This window comes from Mustela erminea, chromosome 6 (assembly GCF_009829155.1).
Source record: "Mustela erminea isolate mMusErm1 chromosome 6, mMusErm1.Pri, whole genome shotgun sequence".
NCBI classification, from domain to species: domain Eukaryota; kingdom Metazoa; phylum Chordata; class Mammalia; order Carnivora; family Mustelidae; genus Mustela; species Mustela erminea.
In genome coordinates, this window is record NC_045619.1 from 87,534,352 (window position 1) to 87,551,800 (window position 17,449).

At 49.1% G+C, this 17,449-nt stretch overlaps 2 protein-coding genes across 1 annotated transcript; both read right to left on the reverse strand.

The window, feature by feature from the left end:
* Positions 1-17,449, reverse strand: part of LOC116593807 (keratin, type II cuticular Hb5) — a 63,959-nt gene that overhangs the window by 18,140 nt on the left and 28,370 nt on the right.
* On the reverse strand, positions 1,976-10,692 carry KRT84 (keratin 84). The gene is made up of 9 exons (XM_032348289.1): positions 10,107-10,692; positions 8,712-8,920; positions 8,048-8,108; positions 6,507-6,602; positions 5,464-5,628; positions 5,173-5,298; positions 4,836-5,056; positions 4,334-4,365; positions 1,976-2,878 (listed from the first exon to the last, which is right to left on the reverse strand). Exons 1-9 carry the CDS (start codon positions 10,641-10,643, stop codon positions 2,541-2,543), a joined length of 1,785 nt encoding a protein of 594 aa, XP_032204180.1. The 5' UTR covers positions 10,644-10,692; the 3' UTR covers positions 1,976-2,540.

The following is a 17,449-nucleotide window of genomic DNA, read 5'->3' on the forward strand; positions in this document are numbered from 1 at the left end:
ACTGGATTCCAGAGAAGTCACTGTGATGCTGCATCAGTGGAACTTGCTGGAACCTCCCATCCAGAGCTTACCAGAAATCCACCTTCTAGAGTGTTGGAGAAAGCATTATAGAAGTTGTCTGTGCTGCAGGAATCTGGCAGTAGAGACACCGCTGAAAGAACTCAATGGAAGGAAAATCCTACTCCTGCAGTGTCTCTCCATCATCCTGGGAAATGCCTACCCACGAGGCTTAATTAGCATCTGCTAGCTAGCAAAGGAAAATATCTAGAAGGATGAGATTTGTTTTAACAGGGGAAGCAATAAGGGTGAATTTGGAACTAAGGCAATAAATTGATAACCGACACAGGGTAGATGTAAGTCTGGCTGTGGAGAGGCACCGAGGCCAGACAGGTGCTGCCTTGACGTTGCTGCCACTTGAGGGGCGTGTGTGACTTCACTTATGGCAGATGAGGTGGCTAGTGTGGAGCTCCCAGAATCAGGAGGGAGTGAGTGAGTCCAGGGTCAGGCAAGTCTCAGGCTGGGAGCAGAGCAACCTGTACATTCTCAGGCTGAGGTGTGGGCAAGGGAGAATTTATAAAGATGAAAGGTGTGCTTCTTGCTCTCTGTGGAGGACTCTAGAGGTGAAGCAGAGAGGCAGACAGTCACTGTGTGAGACATGTGCCCTGGGTGCTGGTCGAGAGTGCCCCTTGGCTGATTCCTACCCCCATATGAGCTATCACTTGGAGGCTATGTTATATTCAGCCCCAGCGAGAACCCGAAACTGGGCATGTTCTCTCCAGCCTCTTTGGTTTTGCAGACTGTATCCCCTGATTGGAGCACTGCCTCCTTCTTACTGTGGCTAATTCATCATCCTTCCCGTCTTTGCTGTGACATGACATCCTACAGGAAGCTCTTAATGATGCTTCAAGTCTAGGTTGGGCCTCTCCTCTGTGCATTGCTATGTCAATTTTACTCTTAACACAACACTTAGCATATCAGGACGTAAGTGCTTGTCTAACTGTCCATCTGTCAGCCTGGACTGTAAGCTCTTGGATGACAAGGACCAAGTCTTGTTCACTGCTGTTTTCCCAGCATCATACCTGGCATATAGTAAGCATTTCACAATGAAATGGGTGAATGAGTAAAGTATGAGAGGCCACAGTGGGGTGCATGGAGGGATGTCATGGGGTAGAAGTATATGAGCAGATTACTCAGGGCTTGTATGCCATGTTAAGAAGTTTGGGTTCTTCTGGAAATCAATGAGTAGCCACTGAGGATTACAGGTAGGGGAGAACTATGATCAGTTTTCTATGTAAGGCCTTTCTAACAGCATCATGGTGAGTCTGCTGGATGGAGACAAGTCTGAGGGCAGAAGGATGAGTATCCTGCAATGGTCCCAGAGGAAGCTGGGTTAGGGAAGGACCTAGGAAACTGGTAGAAGGATGAGTGTTGGTCAACTGGTATGGGGTAACACTTGGAGAGGAGTGGGCAGCAGCGTCCTTGTTCTCAAGGCCTTTGCCGCATTTCTCCTCTCCTGCACTGAGCTGAGAGCCCCTGCAGGGAAGGGCCTGAGCACTTCGTGCCTCCCCTTTGTCCAGCCTCTGCCCTTGGCAAGTCACTGGCAGGATGGGGGCGGGGGATAAGCTGGTTGGCTGTTGGAGTCTAGAAGGCAATCTCTCCTATGGGCAGTGTGAACCAGTAGGAGAAGCCAGAGTCCTAGTGATGTTAGCTTGGCAAGTTTATTGAAAACCCAGCAATGCAAAGAACAGTACAAACAGGAACCCTGCCCACCCAGACCTCACTGGAGCTTGCAGACATAACCCCCCCTGCAGTGGACAGGGTCAGGCCTCCTTCATACCACCACAGGGACAGGGTCCATGCAGCAGAGCAGAGCTCATGCTCCATCTGCTCCCCAGCCCCACTGGTACTGTGCACCCTCATGCACACTAAACCAAAAATGCAGGAAGAGAAGCAACAAGGACATTTGCCACTCAGAGAAGAACCATCTCACAGAACTTAGGGATCCCTTGGGCCACCAAGGACTGTGGATCCTTTTGGGTGAGGAAGAAAAGGAAAGAATCTTCTCCTGTCAGGGAAAGGAAGAAGGAAGCAAAAGGCAGGGGCTAAAGACACCTGCAGTGTGGGCAGTCAACTCTCCATTCTCCAAATTAATCCAAAGCAATGGATGGCAATAGAGCCCAAGCACATTATTTTTGGCTTTGAACTGTTCTTTTTCTCCCTGGTGCACTGATTTGTGTAACTGTATGGAATGTACCTTTCTTCAGGCTGTTCAAGAATGGTGAAGAGTGACCCAAGGAGCAGAAATGTAGAGTCAGGGAGAAGCCAGTTTACTGGGGCTGCAGACAGAGCACCTAGGTGGCAAAAAAATCCCCCCGAGGACAGGGGCCAGGCAGATCCATCCCTGGGGAGAGCGGCGTTGCCTTCCTGGCAGGTGTGGTAGCTGGATCCCCCTTTGACCCAGAGTCTAGACGTCTCTGGGATAGAAGCAGGTGACACTGAGATGGCTCTTCCTTGGGCGGTGGCTCATTGACGCTGGCCTCTCAGTACTTGGTCCGATGGGAGGTGGTGGTGGACATGAAGTGGACGCTGGAGCTGCGGCTACTTCGGCCCCCACTGCAGCTGCTGAAATTCCCCTCGGTGGGCAGAGGGCAGGGGGTGCTGGGGACCTCGCCCATGAGCACCGAGCCACCCCGGGAGCCTGCACTTAGCAGGTCCCCACTGGCCTTGATGACCCGGGCCCCACCCAGGCTGGAGCTGCAGGTGCCGCTGGGCCGGATGCCACTGCTGCCCGAGAAGGTGACTCCACAGCGGGAGAGGGTGGAGCTGGCGACCAGGGGCTCAGGCCCGCACACTATACCACCCCGGGAGCTGCTCACAGCTGCAGGAGGGAGAGGAAACAGTCAGTGAGGCAGGCTGCCCACACCTGGGGTCCAATCTTCCATGCTCACTGCTGGTAGCAGGGGTGGAGGGGACAGGACTGGTGTCACCAGGGGAAGTGGTTCCTATTGCCTACACAGACAACACCCACTTTTCCCTTCTCTTGTCTGTGTGACTCAAAGGCCGTGACTCCACTAAAGTTAAACATTCAGATGAAAATGGAAGAATTCGGCCAATTCCCCAGGTCGCATATAGTAATATTTGACTGTCATTTATATATGGCTGAAGTCAGGTTGGGCGGTGAGCTGGATTATCCAGGCAACTGGAGTGGTAGCCCCAATGAAGCCATGGGGCTTCTCTCCCCGACTATATCATGCTCCTTGGGGGTCCCCATATTGTCCCTCCAAAAGGAGTCCCTTGCCAGTTCTCTCCTGACCCATTGATGTCTCTGTTCTGTAGCCCTCTCGTACCCACTGGACATACCTCCATACCCCAGGAGGCCAATCCCACTAAAGCTTGCTTAGACCAGCCCTGTCTGTGGACGGTCCCCCCGTCCTTCCCTCTCCTCTTACCAGAATCCTTTTTACCATCTGTGACCTCCACTCAAGCTTGATCTCATGCAGAAAGCCACTCCCTGCTGCCTCCTCCTCCCAGAGGGCAGGTCATCCAAGGATGAGTAGCTTTGACTGCCTGGCCCACTCAGTGTATCTCTCAGGGCACCATGCATCTGTGTAGATTTGTACTTCGGGACCAGATATCTGGGTTTGAATTCTGACTGTGCCATTGACTAACTTTGGAACTTCTGGTAAACCAGCTATTTTTTTTTTAAGCGAGCTTAAAAGGGGGGTGCTAATGCTTATTCCTCTCTTCAGGGCTTTGAGGGATAGGTTGACAATAGATAGGGCTCGCCTCAAGATGATTTTAATTCTAGAGAGCAGGGGCTGGTCTTGCCTTCCTTGTGCCTAGCTCCCCCACCTACCCCTTCAAGCCCCACAGTGCCCAGCATAATCTCCTGCATGCTTTGGGCACAAATAATATTTTGCCTGGCAGCAAGGGAGCAGCAAGGGAGACTTCTACTCATCCTTGTCCCATCCCCTGCCATGGGTGTGGGGGTAGCTCCTCGGCACAGGTCTTTTCATTCCTTCTTTGGCCTTTGTCCCTGAAGGACAAGACCACTTAAAGGAAAAAGTCTGACTTTCTTCTGGAACTCTCTCCCCTCTATTTTGCCCTATAAACCTTTGTGATTGTTTTCTCTAGGGAATGAAGGCTCTGGGGAGATCTCAGACCTCAGCTAAGTGATGTTCCCAGACCAGAGGCTAGATGGTCCTTGCTCTCTTGACTGTCATGGCTAGCAAGCCCAGCATGGGCTCCTGATCCCAACACGAGCCTGAGTTTAAAGGAAATTTACAGAGCCTGAGGAGAGGAATGTGAAGAGGAGAAAGATTAAGTTTCTTACATATGTTTACTGGTCCAACACCTTCGCAGATTCTGGGGAGAGAAAGAAGTAAGTAAGATCACAAGCAGTGGCATTCCCTGAAAAGCTGGTGCTGTAAGAAGGGACTTCTTGGCAGAGTGGACTGTTCGTTCTTACCCCTAGCTTACAAGCCATCCTGGCAGCTTTGAAAAAACACACATTCCTAGACTCTGCCCCCAAACTATTGAATCAAAATATTGGAGGAAATGTGGTTTTATTATTGTTTTTAAACAGACAACCACTCACGCAAAATATCCTTTGATTCTGGTGCAGCCTGTCCACAAACTTGTATTTTGGAGGCAAAAATATAGAACCATCTTCTGATTCCCTGGGAAGGGCAACCTGAGTAATGTTTGCAGAGAAGGTACTACTACCTCTAGAGATGGCTCAATCTGGCAGTTCTTCATCTGGCCCCTCCCCAATTTAGTTATTCTTGATGCCCACATCTGACCTCACTCCCTCTGGCTGCACTGAGAGCTCTCACCGGATCTCCTCGCCCTCCAGCAGGCGTCTGTAGGTGGCGATCTCGATGTCCAGGGCCAGTTTGATGTTCATGAGCTCCTGGTACTCGCGCAGCTGCCGGGCCATGTCCTGCTTGGCCTGCTGCAGGGCACCCTCTAGATCCGCCAGCTTGCACTTGGCATCATTGAGGGCCGCCTCGCCCTGCTGCTCTGCCTCGGCCACTGCAGCCTCCAGTTTGGCTCTCTGCAGGAAGGATGGCATGCAGGTGGGCTTTGGCAGGGACTGGGGATCCCTGGTTGGGGCTAGAAACACAGCCACCTCTCCTCCCGCTGGGGCTTTCTCTCCTCTCCTTTGCCTACCTGAGCTTTGGCGTGCTCGATCTCTGCCTTCAGTCTCTGGATCAGACGGGTCAGCTCATTGATTTCATTCCGTGTGTTGCGCAGGTTGTCACAGTGTTGTCCAGCTGTCACCCGCATCTCCTCATACTGTGGGTGGGAGAGGGAGAGTTAGGAGGGTCCAAAGTTTGAGTGAAGACCACAGCCCCAACTGACTTGGTGGCCTTCAACTTCCACTGGGTCTCCTCTGTCATACAAGAGTCTTACTCTAGAGCTGTCTATACCCCTTCCTTAGCCCCCCAAACCTCTTCCCACCTTGGTCTGATACCAGGCCTCAGCATCAGCCCGACTGCGCCTGGCAACCTCTTCATATTGGGCTTTGATTTCATCGATGATACCATCAACATTCAGGTCCCGGCTGTTGTCCATCTTCACAATGACTGATGTCTCTGAGATGTGTGACTGCAGCAACTGGATTTCCTGTATTGGAGGATGAGCAAGACAGTTGGGCTCAGAGTCCCATCGGTGGCCAGGACTGTGCCAGAGAGGCCCCAGGAGTGTCTTCAGGAGCAGAGAGCATTGCTCATTTGTTCAGAGCAAAGTGATGGAGCTGCCCATCCAAACCGAGGACAGAGAAAAAGACATGAACCAAGAACCATTTCAGTGTGAATTGAAACCCTTGTTATATACTCGAAGACATGGCTTTAACTCCTTATTTGCATAGGTGAATATGTGGGGCCTAGGAACTTGGCAGAGGAGAATGAGAAACATACTAGGGTTGAAGTTTTCCTTGGCTTATCCACAAAGTGACTTGCTGGTCGTGGATCATTGAGAGTTGATAATATTCTAGAACATGTTGGTCTAGGAATTTCTCTGTCTCAAGTCCTTAATAGAACCAGGGGCTCCAGATGGAACTTTCTGATGCCTTTCTGCTCAAAGCCAGACATTAGCTCTGGCTGGCTCTGTGCCAGACCAAACAGACCACTTACCAAGCAAAAGATAACTAGTTCACTTAGCTAATTAGGTCAAACACAGTTTTTCTTACATCTACTATCAAATCAGTTTTTCAGAGTCTTCTGATTGGTAGAGAGGAAGTGACCTCTTAGACCTCTCTTTGGATTGGTCAACGAGGAGTTGGATCATAGATCTAAGGAGTTTATTCATAGACCTGCTGAGAAGCCTGCATGCTTACCTTCCTTTCTCTATTTGTAGATACATCAAATAGAGGGTAGTAGATTGGAATGGGAAGAAGATGTACAATACTAAATGTTAGAAATTATGCTAGTCCAGACGAAGCCCCCCAGAGTCCAGGCCAAGCATTGATCTCCTTGTTTGTCTCAGAGGGGATGAATGCTTACCGCCATGTATAGAGTTTTCAGAAAGTCAATTTCCTGAGTTAGGGTATCCACATTGGTTTCTAGATCAGACTTATTTAAGAAAGCTGTATCCACATCCTGTATAAAAGAGAGAAGTGAAAATGGTCATTACTTATGCTCTGTTTAAACTTGGCAGGGTCTGGAGGTGGGTGGAAAGATCAGGTCAATCCACACAGGGCCAGGCCAGGCTTTGGGATAAGTAGGAGTGTCCTTGGAATGCACTTTAGTGATGATTGTTCTTCTTCCTTCTACAACATGAAAACTCTTTTGGGGGCTCCTGGACATTTTTTTTTTCACTTTCATTTTTATTTTTATTTATTTTTATTTTTTAAAAAAATTTATTTATTTTTTTAAAATTTTTTTTATTTTTTATAAACATATAATATATTTTTATCCCCAGGGGTATAGGACATTTTTAAATGCCTATTTATAAGCAAGGAGAATATGGATAATCTAAGATCTCCACCCTTTTAAAATCTGAGACCCTTGAAAAAATGTTCATCATCACTAGCCATCAGGGAGATTTAAATTAAAACCATATTGAGATACCACCTTATACCAGTTAGAATGGCCAAAATTAGCAAGACAGGAAACAACGTGTGTTGGAGAGGATGTGGAGAAAGGGGAACCCTCTTACACTGTTGGTGGGAATACAAGTTAGTGCAGCCACTTTGGAGAACAGTGTGGAGATTCCTTAAGAAATTAAAAATAGAGCTTCCCTATGACCCTGCAATTGCACTACTGGGTATTTACCCCAAAGATACAGATGTAGTGAAAAGAAGGGCCATCTCTACCCCAATGTTTATAGCAGCAATGGCGACCGGTCACCAAACTGTGGAAAGAATCAAGATGCCCTTCAACGGACGAATGGATACGGAAGATGTGGTCCATATACACTATGGAGTATTATGCCTCCATCAGAAAGGATGAATACCCAACTTTTTTATCAACATGGACAGGACTAGAAGAGATGATGCTGAGTGAAATAACTCAAGCAGAGAGAGTCAAGCATCATATGGTTTCACTTATTTGTGGAGCATAACAAATAACATGGAGGACATAGGGAGATGGAGAGGAGAAAGGAGTTGAGGGAAATTGGAAGGGGAAATGAACCATGAGAGACTATAGACTCTGAAAAACAATCTGAGGGTTTTGAAGGGGTGGGGGGTGGGAGGTTGGGGGATCCAGGTGGTGGGTATTATGGAGGGCACATATGAGCACTGGGTGTGGTGCATAAACAATGAATTCTGTTACACTGAAAAGAAATTAATAAAAAAAAACAAACTGAGACTCTTAAAAAGTCATCTCTTCAGAGCTCTGCTCTGGTGAAGACCCAATCCTAAATAATCAGAACTCCAGAGGGAACCTGTTATGACCTTAGAGGTTCCACTCTATTGAGTGGCCCCAGAATCCATGGGGCTGCCTGGGCAGTTTCAGGTGGGGGGTGTGGGGGTGGGTTTTGTCTTGGGAACATTATTTTTGTCTGGAGGAGAAGCTTGCTTGGACCTGTTGCTCTCCCTTACCTTCTTCAGAGCCACAAACTCATTCTCAGCACTGGCCCGGAATCCCACCTCCTCTTCATACCTGGATGAAAAGGATTGAAAGGGTAAGTTCTCACCTGAACTGGCAACTCTCCAGTGAGCCTCTTAAGATATCTCTGCTACATCCAGGAGCATGGGTCCCTATTGCCACTTACATATTCTCATCTACTTTGCCTCTACTTTAAGACGTTTTATGAGTCGGTGGCCCTAAGTTTTTCCAAATCCCTTTTACTTTCTCAAATTAGATTTGGGGTCTGAAAACATGGACCATTGCTATGCTCCTCTGCTAGAAAAGACTTGGAGTCATTTTGCTTGAACATAGAGAAAGTAGGACCCAACTCACTGCTGAGTCTGAACACTATTCTCAGAACCGAGGGCTGTTTCTACAGTTCACTGCCCTTTCCCACAGACAAGAGTAGGGACAACACATGCTCAATTCCAAGACTTCTATTTACTCAGGACCCACAGAGGGTCTCCACCACCTCCTCCTCCCCTACATATCATTGCTCCTCCTCCTATCTCTAAGCTAAGTATTGAAACCAGCATTCAATCCTGTTCCAACCAGCTGCTGTTATTTGAGCATAGCAGCAGCTTTGGGGACCAAACCCTGCCTGTCCTTGGTCTATGCAATACAGAGGTCACTTACTTCTTCTTGAAACCCTCAAGGACATCCTGCATGTGGTTCCTCTCAGCTTCAAACCGGGCCCGGTCACTGTTTGCTAGGTCCAGCTGCCTCCGCAGATTGGTGATATAATTCTCGAAGAGGGGCTCCAGGTTGCTCTGGGCACATTTCTGCTCTTGGAGAAAGTTCCACTTGGTTTCTAGGAGCTTATTCTGCTGTTCCAAGAACCGCACCTAAATCCACAGGGGCAAAGAAATGATACCTGAAGAGCTTGACAGGTCACTTACATGTCAACAAGTTCTTCAGGTGGCCAGAGATGACTCTCAGCCTCAGGTTGACATTGTCCTCTTGTCTGCTGACTTTTATTTATCCTCTAACTCAGTAGAAGCTGGAAGACTAGGCCTTCCTCATGTTCAGCCAGGCTCAACTGCAGAAGCTTTTAAACCAAAACATTCCAGTACAATTTCCCCTCTACCCCCCAAGAAAGATGTAAGCCAGCCCACTGGGAAGTTGGAAAATTTGATTTTACCTGAGTTGGGATTGCCTCTATCTAAAAACTAATTGGCTGTTTCTTACAGGGAATGAGGAGCAGAGTAAAGTATTTTGGGGTGGGAGATAAGGTATTAGGAGGTGGGAATTCTCAGGTCATAAGTCATATCCACCACCCGATACTCCATCAGCTGAGAATTGTAGAGCTGGAGGAGAACTTGGATCATTAGCTCCGCCCCCTCATTTCAAAAATGAGGCGCCTAAAGCTCACAGAGGTGAGTTTCCATTCTCAGCTATAGAGGATTCCTGCTCCATGGAGACATGGTTTGTGGGATATCATTTCCACATCACTATTTCTCTCATCAGTCTGAAGATGACTTCCCATGGTGCTTTCCTACTCTTTTCCTCAATCTAGGCAACTCAGCTGAATCTGGGTACTCCATGTGAGGAGTATACATTCCTTCTTTTGTGCAAAAATTTCTCAGTTCCATTCTCTATATTCCTGAGCCTGAACAGATGTGTTTACCCAATCTGAGAGACTATGACAATCTCAAAAAGAGCAGGAAGATCTCAAAGGATAAAGCCCTTTAAACACGTAGTCAACATCTGCCCAAAGTCCTAATGTTTCTAGCCTGTTTGGGAGACTTTTCTAAGTGACTAGGTGCTAGGTCTTAGTTTATCCAGATGCCCTTATATTTGGCTGGATGTTCCTCTTTCCTCCAGAAGACACAACCACTGTCTTTGTCTATCCCACCCTGCAGCATTTCCTCAGGATTGTCCTTGTTTTGCAGCAGAGTGACCCAAAAATCCTACTGAAGGATGTGGGCCAAGGCTAATGCCTCAGGCCTGGGATGTTTCTTCTTAAAGGAGAGGACACCCCAATGCATTTTAGCTCTCACCCAGACCCACAGATTGAGCTGTCATAGGTACCTTGTCAATGAAGGAGGCAAATTTGTTGTTGAGGGTCTTGATTTGCTCCTTCTCATCCTTCTTCACCCTCTGGGCATTGGGATCAATCTCCAGGTTGAGGGGGGTCAGCAGGCTCTGGTTAACAGTCACTGCTGTGATAGATGGGGCCGCTGGGACTCCAAATCCTCCAACTCTGTAGCCAAAGCCATAGCCAAGACCACTGCCGGCTCCAAATCCCAGACCAACACAACTGCTGGACCCAAAGCCAAGACCAGCACTGCTCCCATCACTGAAGCCAAAGCCCATCCCACTGCCAGCACCAAAGCCAACTCCACAGCGGATGGGACGAGGGCCCACAGCTGCTATCCGGGGTGAGCACGATCCAAAAGCGATGACGCTCCGGCTACCAAAGCTGCCAAGGCCCTGGAAGCTGGGCCCACTCCTGCAGGAGACAGAGCTGGCCCGGAAGCGGTTCAGGTTCTGGGGGCTCACTGCAGAACAAGAGCTGAAGTTGCCCATGCGGCACCCAGAGCTGACTCGGTAGGAGCGGCAAGACATGATGGTTTCCTGGGTGAAGAGCAGGGATTGCAGAGTGGGGCGAGCTGGAGCTGAGAGTCCCTCTGAGGCTAGTGGATCCCTTTCCCCCTTTTATGTGTCTGGGGATCTGAGGATTGGCCCCATAAAAACGCAGAAGATCCATTTGGATGCATTTATGAGCTTGGGTAGTTAGAAACTCTTCATGCCTGTAACTTTGTTAATAATGAGCTAATCTCAGACACACCTATTCTCCTCAGGATCAGGGCTATAACATCAAACCTATAAACATTAAAAACACATAAACACATAAACATTATGGTCCTATTTTTTCCCACAAGTCCACCACAATTGCCATTGTGGGGACATAAATTTGCTTTGGTCATAAATCCAATAGACTTTTCCACTACAAGTGTGGCTAACCACCAGAAAGTTAGGAACGTAACACCTCTAGCAAGAGGCTCAAAAGAGGTGATTCCATACAGCTATAATCCCCTAAACAGAAGGTGGCATGAGGGGTATATGCAGAAGGGTCAGGTTCTGCACAGCTCTGAATAAGAAATGATACAGCAAGAATACGGTTTATTGCATCTCTGTAGATGGATTAAGTAGTCCAAAAACCTTCTGTACTGTCTTATCTGTCTTCCGTGCTCTGGTTTGGCTGGTCGAATCTTCGGTAAAGTTCATTTGGGTTAGTATAAAACCTTCTGTACTGTCTTATCTGTCTTCCGTGCTCTGGTTTGGCTGGTCGAATCTTCGGTAAAGTTCATTTGTGTTAGTATAGACACATATTTGATTTGAGACACTCAGAAGAGATTAACTCATGAATTCATTACTTCATTCAACAATTATCAGTTGCCTGCTTTGTCCCAGGCAGTGTGGTTGGTGCTGAGGGTACAGAGATAAGAAGACAGTCTCTATGCTAGAGGAAGAGTTATCTTAAGGACTTCCTCTGGCCAATACTTCCGGGGTGTAATATGAGGCCAAAGCATGCCAATGGTTTGATCATGTACCTTGTGGAAAGTTAACCACGTGGTTTTGAATCCCCAAAACACACATCAAGGCTGATCTATAGGCTTTTTTGCAGGTTTCTTCCATTACTGATGAATCCTTGATTAGGATAGAGAGACGCAAAGCAATGAGCATCTGGTCTATGGCTATACTACCCTGAATGCATCTATCTTGGGAGCTAAGCAAGGTTGGGCCTGGTTAGTACTTGGATGAGAGACAAAGCAATAAGCATCTGGATAGAAAAGGAAAAATTCTAAGCAACTGGATATTATCATTGTTATCTATATGGCAGATACTTCAGGACCCCAAGACAGGTGTTTGCCTTTTCTATTCTAGTCCATGACATGGTTCATCCTACTTGTCCTGTGCCTGGTGGAACTTGTACTTGACTAGATGCTTGGCATCCTTTGGGACGCTTGGATTCTACTTGGAAGGAGGGGGGTGTGTGCTTTTCATCTAAGCTATCGGGCTTGGGTATTTACTCTTTTCTTCCTTTCCAGTCTCTACAGCGTTTATTTCCTTTTGTCTTACTGCATTAGCTAGGACTTCCAGGATGATGTTAAAAACAGTGGGGAGAGCGGAATTCTTGGCCTTATTTTTAATTTTAGTGGGAAAGCTTCAAGTTTTTCACCATTAAGTAGGATGTTAGTTGTGGGTTCTTTGGTGATGTTCTTTATTAAATTGAGGATGTTTCCCTCTGTTCCTAGTTTACAGCTATTTTCCATTGACCCAGCTATCAGGTGTATGACTAAAGAGAGCAGGAAAGTAACAATGAGAGAATCCTTCTTGTGAAGATTGCTGGTGATCTCCACGTTGATAACTGCAGTGGTTTGTCCATAGCCCTCTCACTCAGCTTCTCAGCAGTGTTTGACATAGTCAATCATTCCCCTTTCCTTGAAACGCTTTCTTCTTTTGGTTTCCAGACTCCATGCTCTCCTGATTTTCGTGCCATATTACTGGCAGGTTCTTTTGGGTTTTCTTAATCAGTTTTTCCTCGTATCCCCAACCTCTACACATTGCAGCATCCTTGGGACCAGTCTTTGTACCTGTTCACTTATTTATCTTCACTCATTCCCTTGGTGACATCACACAATCTCATGTCTTTAAATACTGTCTATCCACAGTGATGACTGCCAAGGCATAGCACTCTGGTGAACATACCTTCTGTTATCCACATGTATATTTTAATTGACATCTTTATTTGGGTATCAAATAGGCATCTCACCCTTAATGTATCTGTTTTCCTAATAGTTCCTGCTTAAATACATTCCTCTTGCTAGGCTTACTATCCCTATAGTAGCTCAGGCCAAAAATCTCGGAGTCATCCTTGGTTCCTTTGTTGTTGTTGTTGTTGTTGTTTCCAATTCACTGAATGGATTCATTTAATCCATTGGCAAGTTCCCCCTTCAGAATGTATGTGGGCTCCTACTCCCTCTTACCACCCCACTGCTGCCATGTTGCCCAAGCCCATCACTTCTCACAGGGTCCATTGGTGTGTCCTCCAGCCAGTGTCCCTTTTCCCCTTCAGTCTTTTCTTAACAGTGCAGAGTGATCCATTAACAACATCTTCCGTCATGTCATTTCTAAGCTCTTATGGTTTCCCATCCCACTCAAAGTAAGTGGCATCCAGGACCCTCCACAGCCTGCTCTCCTATGTTCACTAACTTTATTTCCCTCATCTATCCTAACAGGCTCCAGTCACCCTGACCTCCTGGTTGTCTGTCAAATAGGCAGGAAAACTCCTGCCTCGGACACTTTCCCACTTGCTCTTTTCTCTGCCAGAAACTTGTTTTCCTCAAATAGCTGCATGACCGGGTCCCTCAATTCTTCCAGGTCTTCGCTTATAGGCCATCCCCTATTAAAACCTCCCTGCCCCATGTCCTCCCTCTTCCTTCTCCCCTAGTAGTTGTCACCATTAGTGGTCCTTTCCTGCATGGATTTGCTTGCTTGCCAGGCTGGGATATGAGCTCCAGGGTGCAGACACTTTGTGTCTTTTGTTCTCTGTGCCCCCAGTGCTTGGTAGAGCAGGACATGTGGAGGGAATGCTAGCTTGTTCTGTAGAATGCATGGATACACATCATAGATGCAAAGCAGGAGAAAAGTGGGGAGAAAGGGGCAGGAAGTGAAAAGAAGAGGAATTCGAGCATTTGCTTTTGGAGATAGGTCACGAAGAGGAGACTCCAGGCTCCAAAATGGACAGGCATGGCTTCGAAGATGCTAGTGCTCACCAGGAAGTCAGCACAGTTTGCCCTTCAAGACCGGCCTCTTCTGCAGAGAGTCTGGCTATTTGGAAAAAAGGGCCAGGCAAGGGGATCCAGGAGACTGGGAAGGTGACTGGCAGATCCTTGGGGAGATGAAAGGGGAAGGAGAGGCATCCAGAACACCGAGGGTGCCAGGCCAACGACAGACTTGACGTTGCCCTTGCGTCAGATGGACCTGGGTTCAGTCCCAGTTTTGCCATCTGCTAGCAGAGTGACCTTGGACGATGGTGCACTGGGGAGAGGGTGGGGACAGGGCTCTGTTCCGGGTGCTTGTCTGCCGAGAACTTAAAATGATAATACGACTGACTGAAAGTCAGTCTGCTTTTTATTATCACTGTGCACCGGCCATTCTGAACAGTGGGAGGTAGCAAGCATGCCCCCTCCATGGGTACCGGTGACCTGGGGACGTCCCTTAACCTGTCTAAGCCTCAGTTTCCATATCAGTAAGAGGGACTGACACCGGCTTCTCCTTCACAGTATCATAGGGATAAGTGTGAAAGTGTCTGGGGTGCAGCTGTGGTAGATGTTGCGGCTACGGCCATCCATTCCCCCCACCCTCCCGCCCCTCCCTTCTCTTTTGCACAAGCCTCCCTTCCCTTCTAGGCGGGTGGCTGGGTTCCTGTTCAGCACCCGCCTCCTCCCACACCCCAGCCGTGCTTTCATCAGCAACCAGCGGCTCTGGGGCTGTCCCAAGTCCCTGCTTCCCTGGGGCCTGACTGACCAGGTGGGGCAGTCGGGACCAGTCAAGCATAACTCCCGTTCTGGGATGAACTCTCACCATCAGCAGTTTCTAGTTCTGAGGCATCATTTCGCCAGACGATGCATATCACAAGTCTCAGCCATTTTTTCCCCCCCGGGGCTGGCCTAGAGAGAGAGGGGAGGGGTTGCCTGGAAACTCTGGGCTGACTGGAGTTTTGGCTGCCCTGACAGTTTCTTCTTCCTGTTGTGGGTCAGGCTGGATGGAATCTGGACATCTGGGGACTGGGCTCCCCGAGATGCTGTCTGTGCGGTGTGGGGTGAGGGGCGGAACTGCTGACGCAGAAGGGTAGAAGAGGCCAGGTTTTGGGTGGCTAAGCAGGGTCTGGGAACCTTGGGCACACAGGACTGTGTGTGTACGCGCGTGTGTGTGCGTGGGAGGGGAGGAGGGAGATGGGGGAATCCCAGGTGCTGAGAGACTTTGCTAAAAGCCGCCGTCTTCAGAGTGTTTCCGTTTTGCCTGGAGACAAGTCTGTGCTAGAAGGAGACACTCACTGGGAGGTGTTCATGCTGAGACCTGCCGCTGTGAGACGGGAAGCTCAGGAATCCCCCAGCAGAAGGAGGGGGGTGGTGGTGAGAGTCTAAGCCCACTCCTGCCTAGGGCCTCCACCTCTCTGCCCTCTCAGACGAATGACGCTTAGATGGAAGCTAAACACCTCCCCAGGAGAAATAGAGCATCCCCTCTTGTTCAGGGATCCCCACTCTTCCAGGCAGGATGAGTGTTTTTTCAGGTGTAATTCAGTTTTCTCACCGGGCCCACATAGCTGTCACCTGTCCAGAGTGAAAATGATGGTCCTCCGAGGTGCACAGGTCAGGTTGCTTCCACACCCTTGACGGGTGCTGCTGTGTGCCTGGCATTGCATTTAGTTGTTGGCGTGGCCTGGGCCCAGCTGTCCGCCTTCCATCAGACATGGTGATCCTGTTTCCCCTCCTCTGGTCACAGTGCCTCTTCTGAAGCCATTGCCCCCAGCGCAAGCCCTGGCTGGAGAGTGGCAGTGGTGGGTGCACCTGGGGCCATGGAGGGGACTGGGATGAGGAAGGGGTTCTGGCAAGACAAGGGCCTCTGAGTGGTGGAGGCAGAGGGCCCCTGAGGGAGGGGGCAGTGGGGCCAAGAAGGGCCTTATGGGGAGAAGAGAGGCCCCAGGTGAGAAGAGGGACAAGGAAATGGAAGATATTCTGGAGAGACAGACGCAGAAACGAGGAGCTCCCTTCTGGGTGCTTCCATCCTCCCCAGGCCTCTTGGGGCTGTGCCCCTCTTGTCCCAACAGGGGTGTCCTGGAGGGGGCCAGGATTTGGACTCCTGAGGCCCAGTGGCATGCAGGTGAAGCTCTGACTTCCTTCCTGAGGGCATGGGGCCAAGACGGTACTCTCTGGATCCTGCCTAGCTCCCTGCACCCCGCAAGGGGCTGGGCCCCATGGCAGCTCCAAGAGGTTTGCCTTGGTGGATGGAATGTGCCACCAGGCCACCACTAGGAGGCACTTTTGTCCCATCTGCCTAGAGTCAGCTTCTAGTGAGGAGGAAGGAAGAATGGGGCGCTGTTGCACAGCACTGAAGGGGATCCCCTAATGCTGGATGTTGCCCAGGCCTCCAAGCTCACGTCGAGGACCAAGCTGGGGTCCCTCCACTACTGGGGGTGAGTTTTGCTTAGTGAAATGTTTCGGACAGCCTTCTCTGCTCACCAAGCCCGAGCCCACCTCCCAGTGAGGGTTGCAAATCTCCCCTCCCTTTCCTTATTTAATCCAGTGGCCTATTTCCTGGGCCTCAGGTAGCCCTCTGTGGGCTAGAGGTGGGCGGTCTCTTAGAATCTCTGTTTCTGCTGACTCCAGGCCAGAACATTCTTGTCAGTTTCAGAGCTTTGCATATTCATCAGCAAGGAGCTTAGCTGGCTCTAGGACCAGGTCCAGAGTGACAGGGCTGCGGTGGGAACTGAGGCTGGGAGGCCCTGCTCTCCTGCCCCCTCCTTCCCTCTGTGTGGTTGTGCAGGCCTGGACTCCAAACTCTCACGGGCGGGGCCACAGTGCAGTCTTGCTCACGGTAGCTGTTTCCTCAGCCTAGAACCCCCAGCAGGCTTTGTTCCCCTGAGTCCTGCTGCCCTTCACCGTCCAGTAGGCCTGCCTCTCCTCCTGGGGACCTTCCCGAAGCCCGGGACTAGGTGGGACCCTCAGTTACATTGGATTCACAGCAATCCTCCCGTCAGTCATTCCCCATTGTAGGTCTGTAAGCCTTGCGAGGTATGGATTGGGGCCAGGGCCCCATTTAACAAACAAGCAAACAGTTTGGTTGAGATAGAATTTACATGCTATGTAATTTGGTCATTATTTTTTATTTTTTTTCTTAAAAAGTTTTACTTCTTTATTTTAGAAAGAGAGCAAGTGTGCCAGCGTGGGGTGGGGTTGGGGAGAAACAGAAGGGGAAATAATCTCAAGCAGATTCCCCGCTGAGGACAGAACCAGTCTCTGGGCTCTACCCATGACCCTGAGATCATGGCCTGAGCTGCAACCAAGACTCAGATGCTTAACCAACTGAGCCACTCAGGCACCCATATAATTTGCTCATTTAAAATGTACAGTTTGGGGGCTCCTGGGTGGCTCAGTTGGTTAACCAACTGCCTTTAGCTCAGGTCATGATCCTGTAGATCCAGGATCGAGTCCCACATCAGGTTTCCTGCTCAGCAGGGAGTCTGCTTCTCCCTCTGACCCCCTCCATGCCCTCTCTCTCTCCTCCATTCTCTCTCAAATAAATAAATAAAATCTTTTTAAAAAAGTAAAATAAAATGTACAGTTCGGTGGTTCTTGTATATG

Coding starts and splice junctions, on each gene's coding strand:
- KRT84 (XM_032348289.1), bottom strand. CDS start 10,643: ATGTCTTGCCGCTCCTACCGAGTCAGCTCTGGGTGCCGCATGGGCAAC. Junction 5,629..6,506: donor TGAAAACTCTATACATGGCG/GTAAGCATTCAT, acceptor CCTCCAATACAG/GAAATCCAGTTGCTGCAGTC. Junction 5,057..5,172: donor TCGAGCACGCCAAAGCTCAG/GTAGGCAAAGGA, acceptor TCCTTCCTGCAG/AGAGCCAAACTGGAGGCTGC.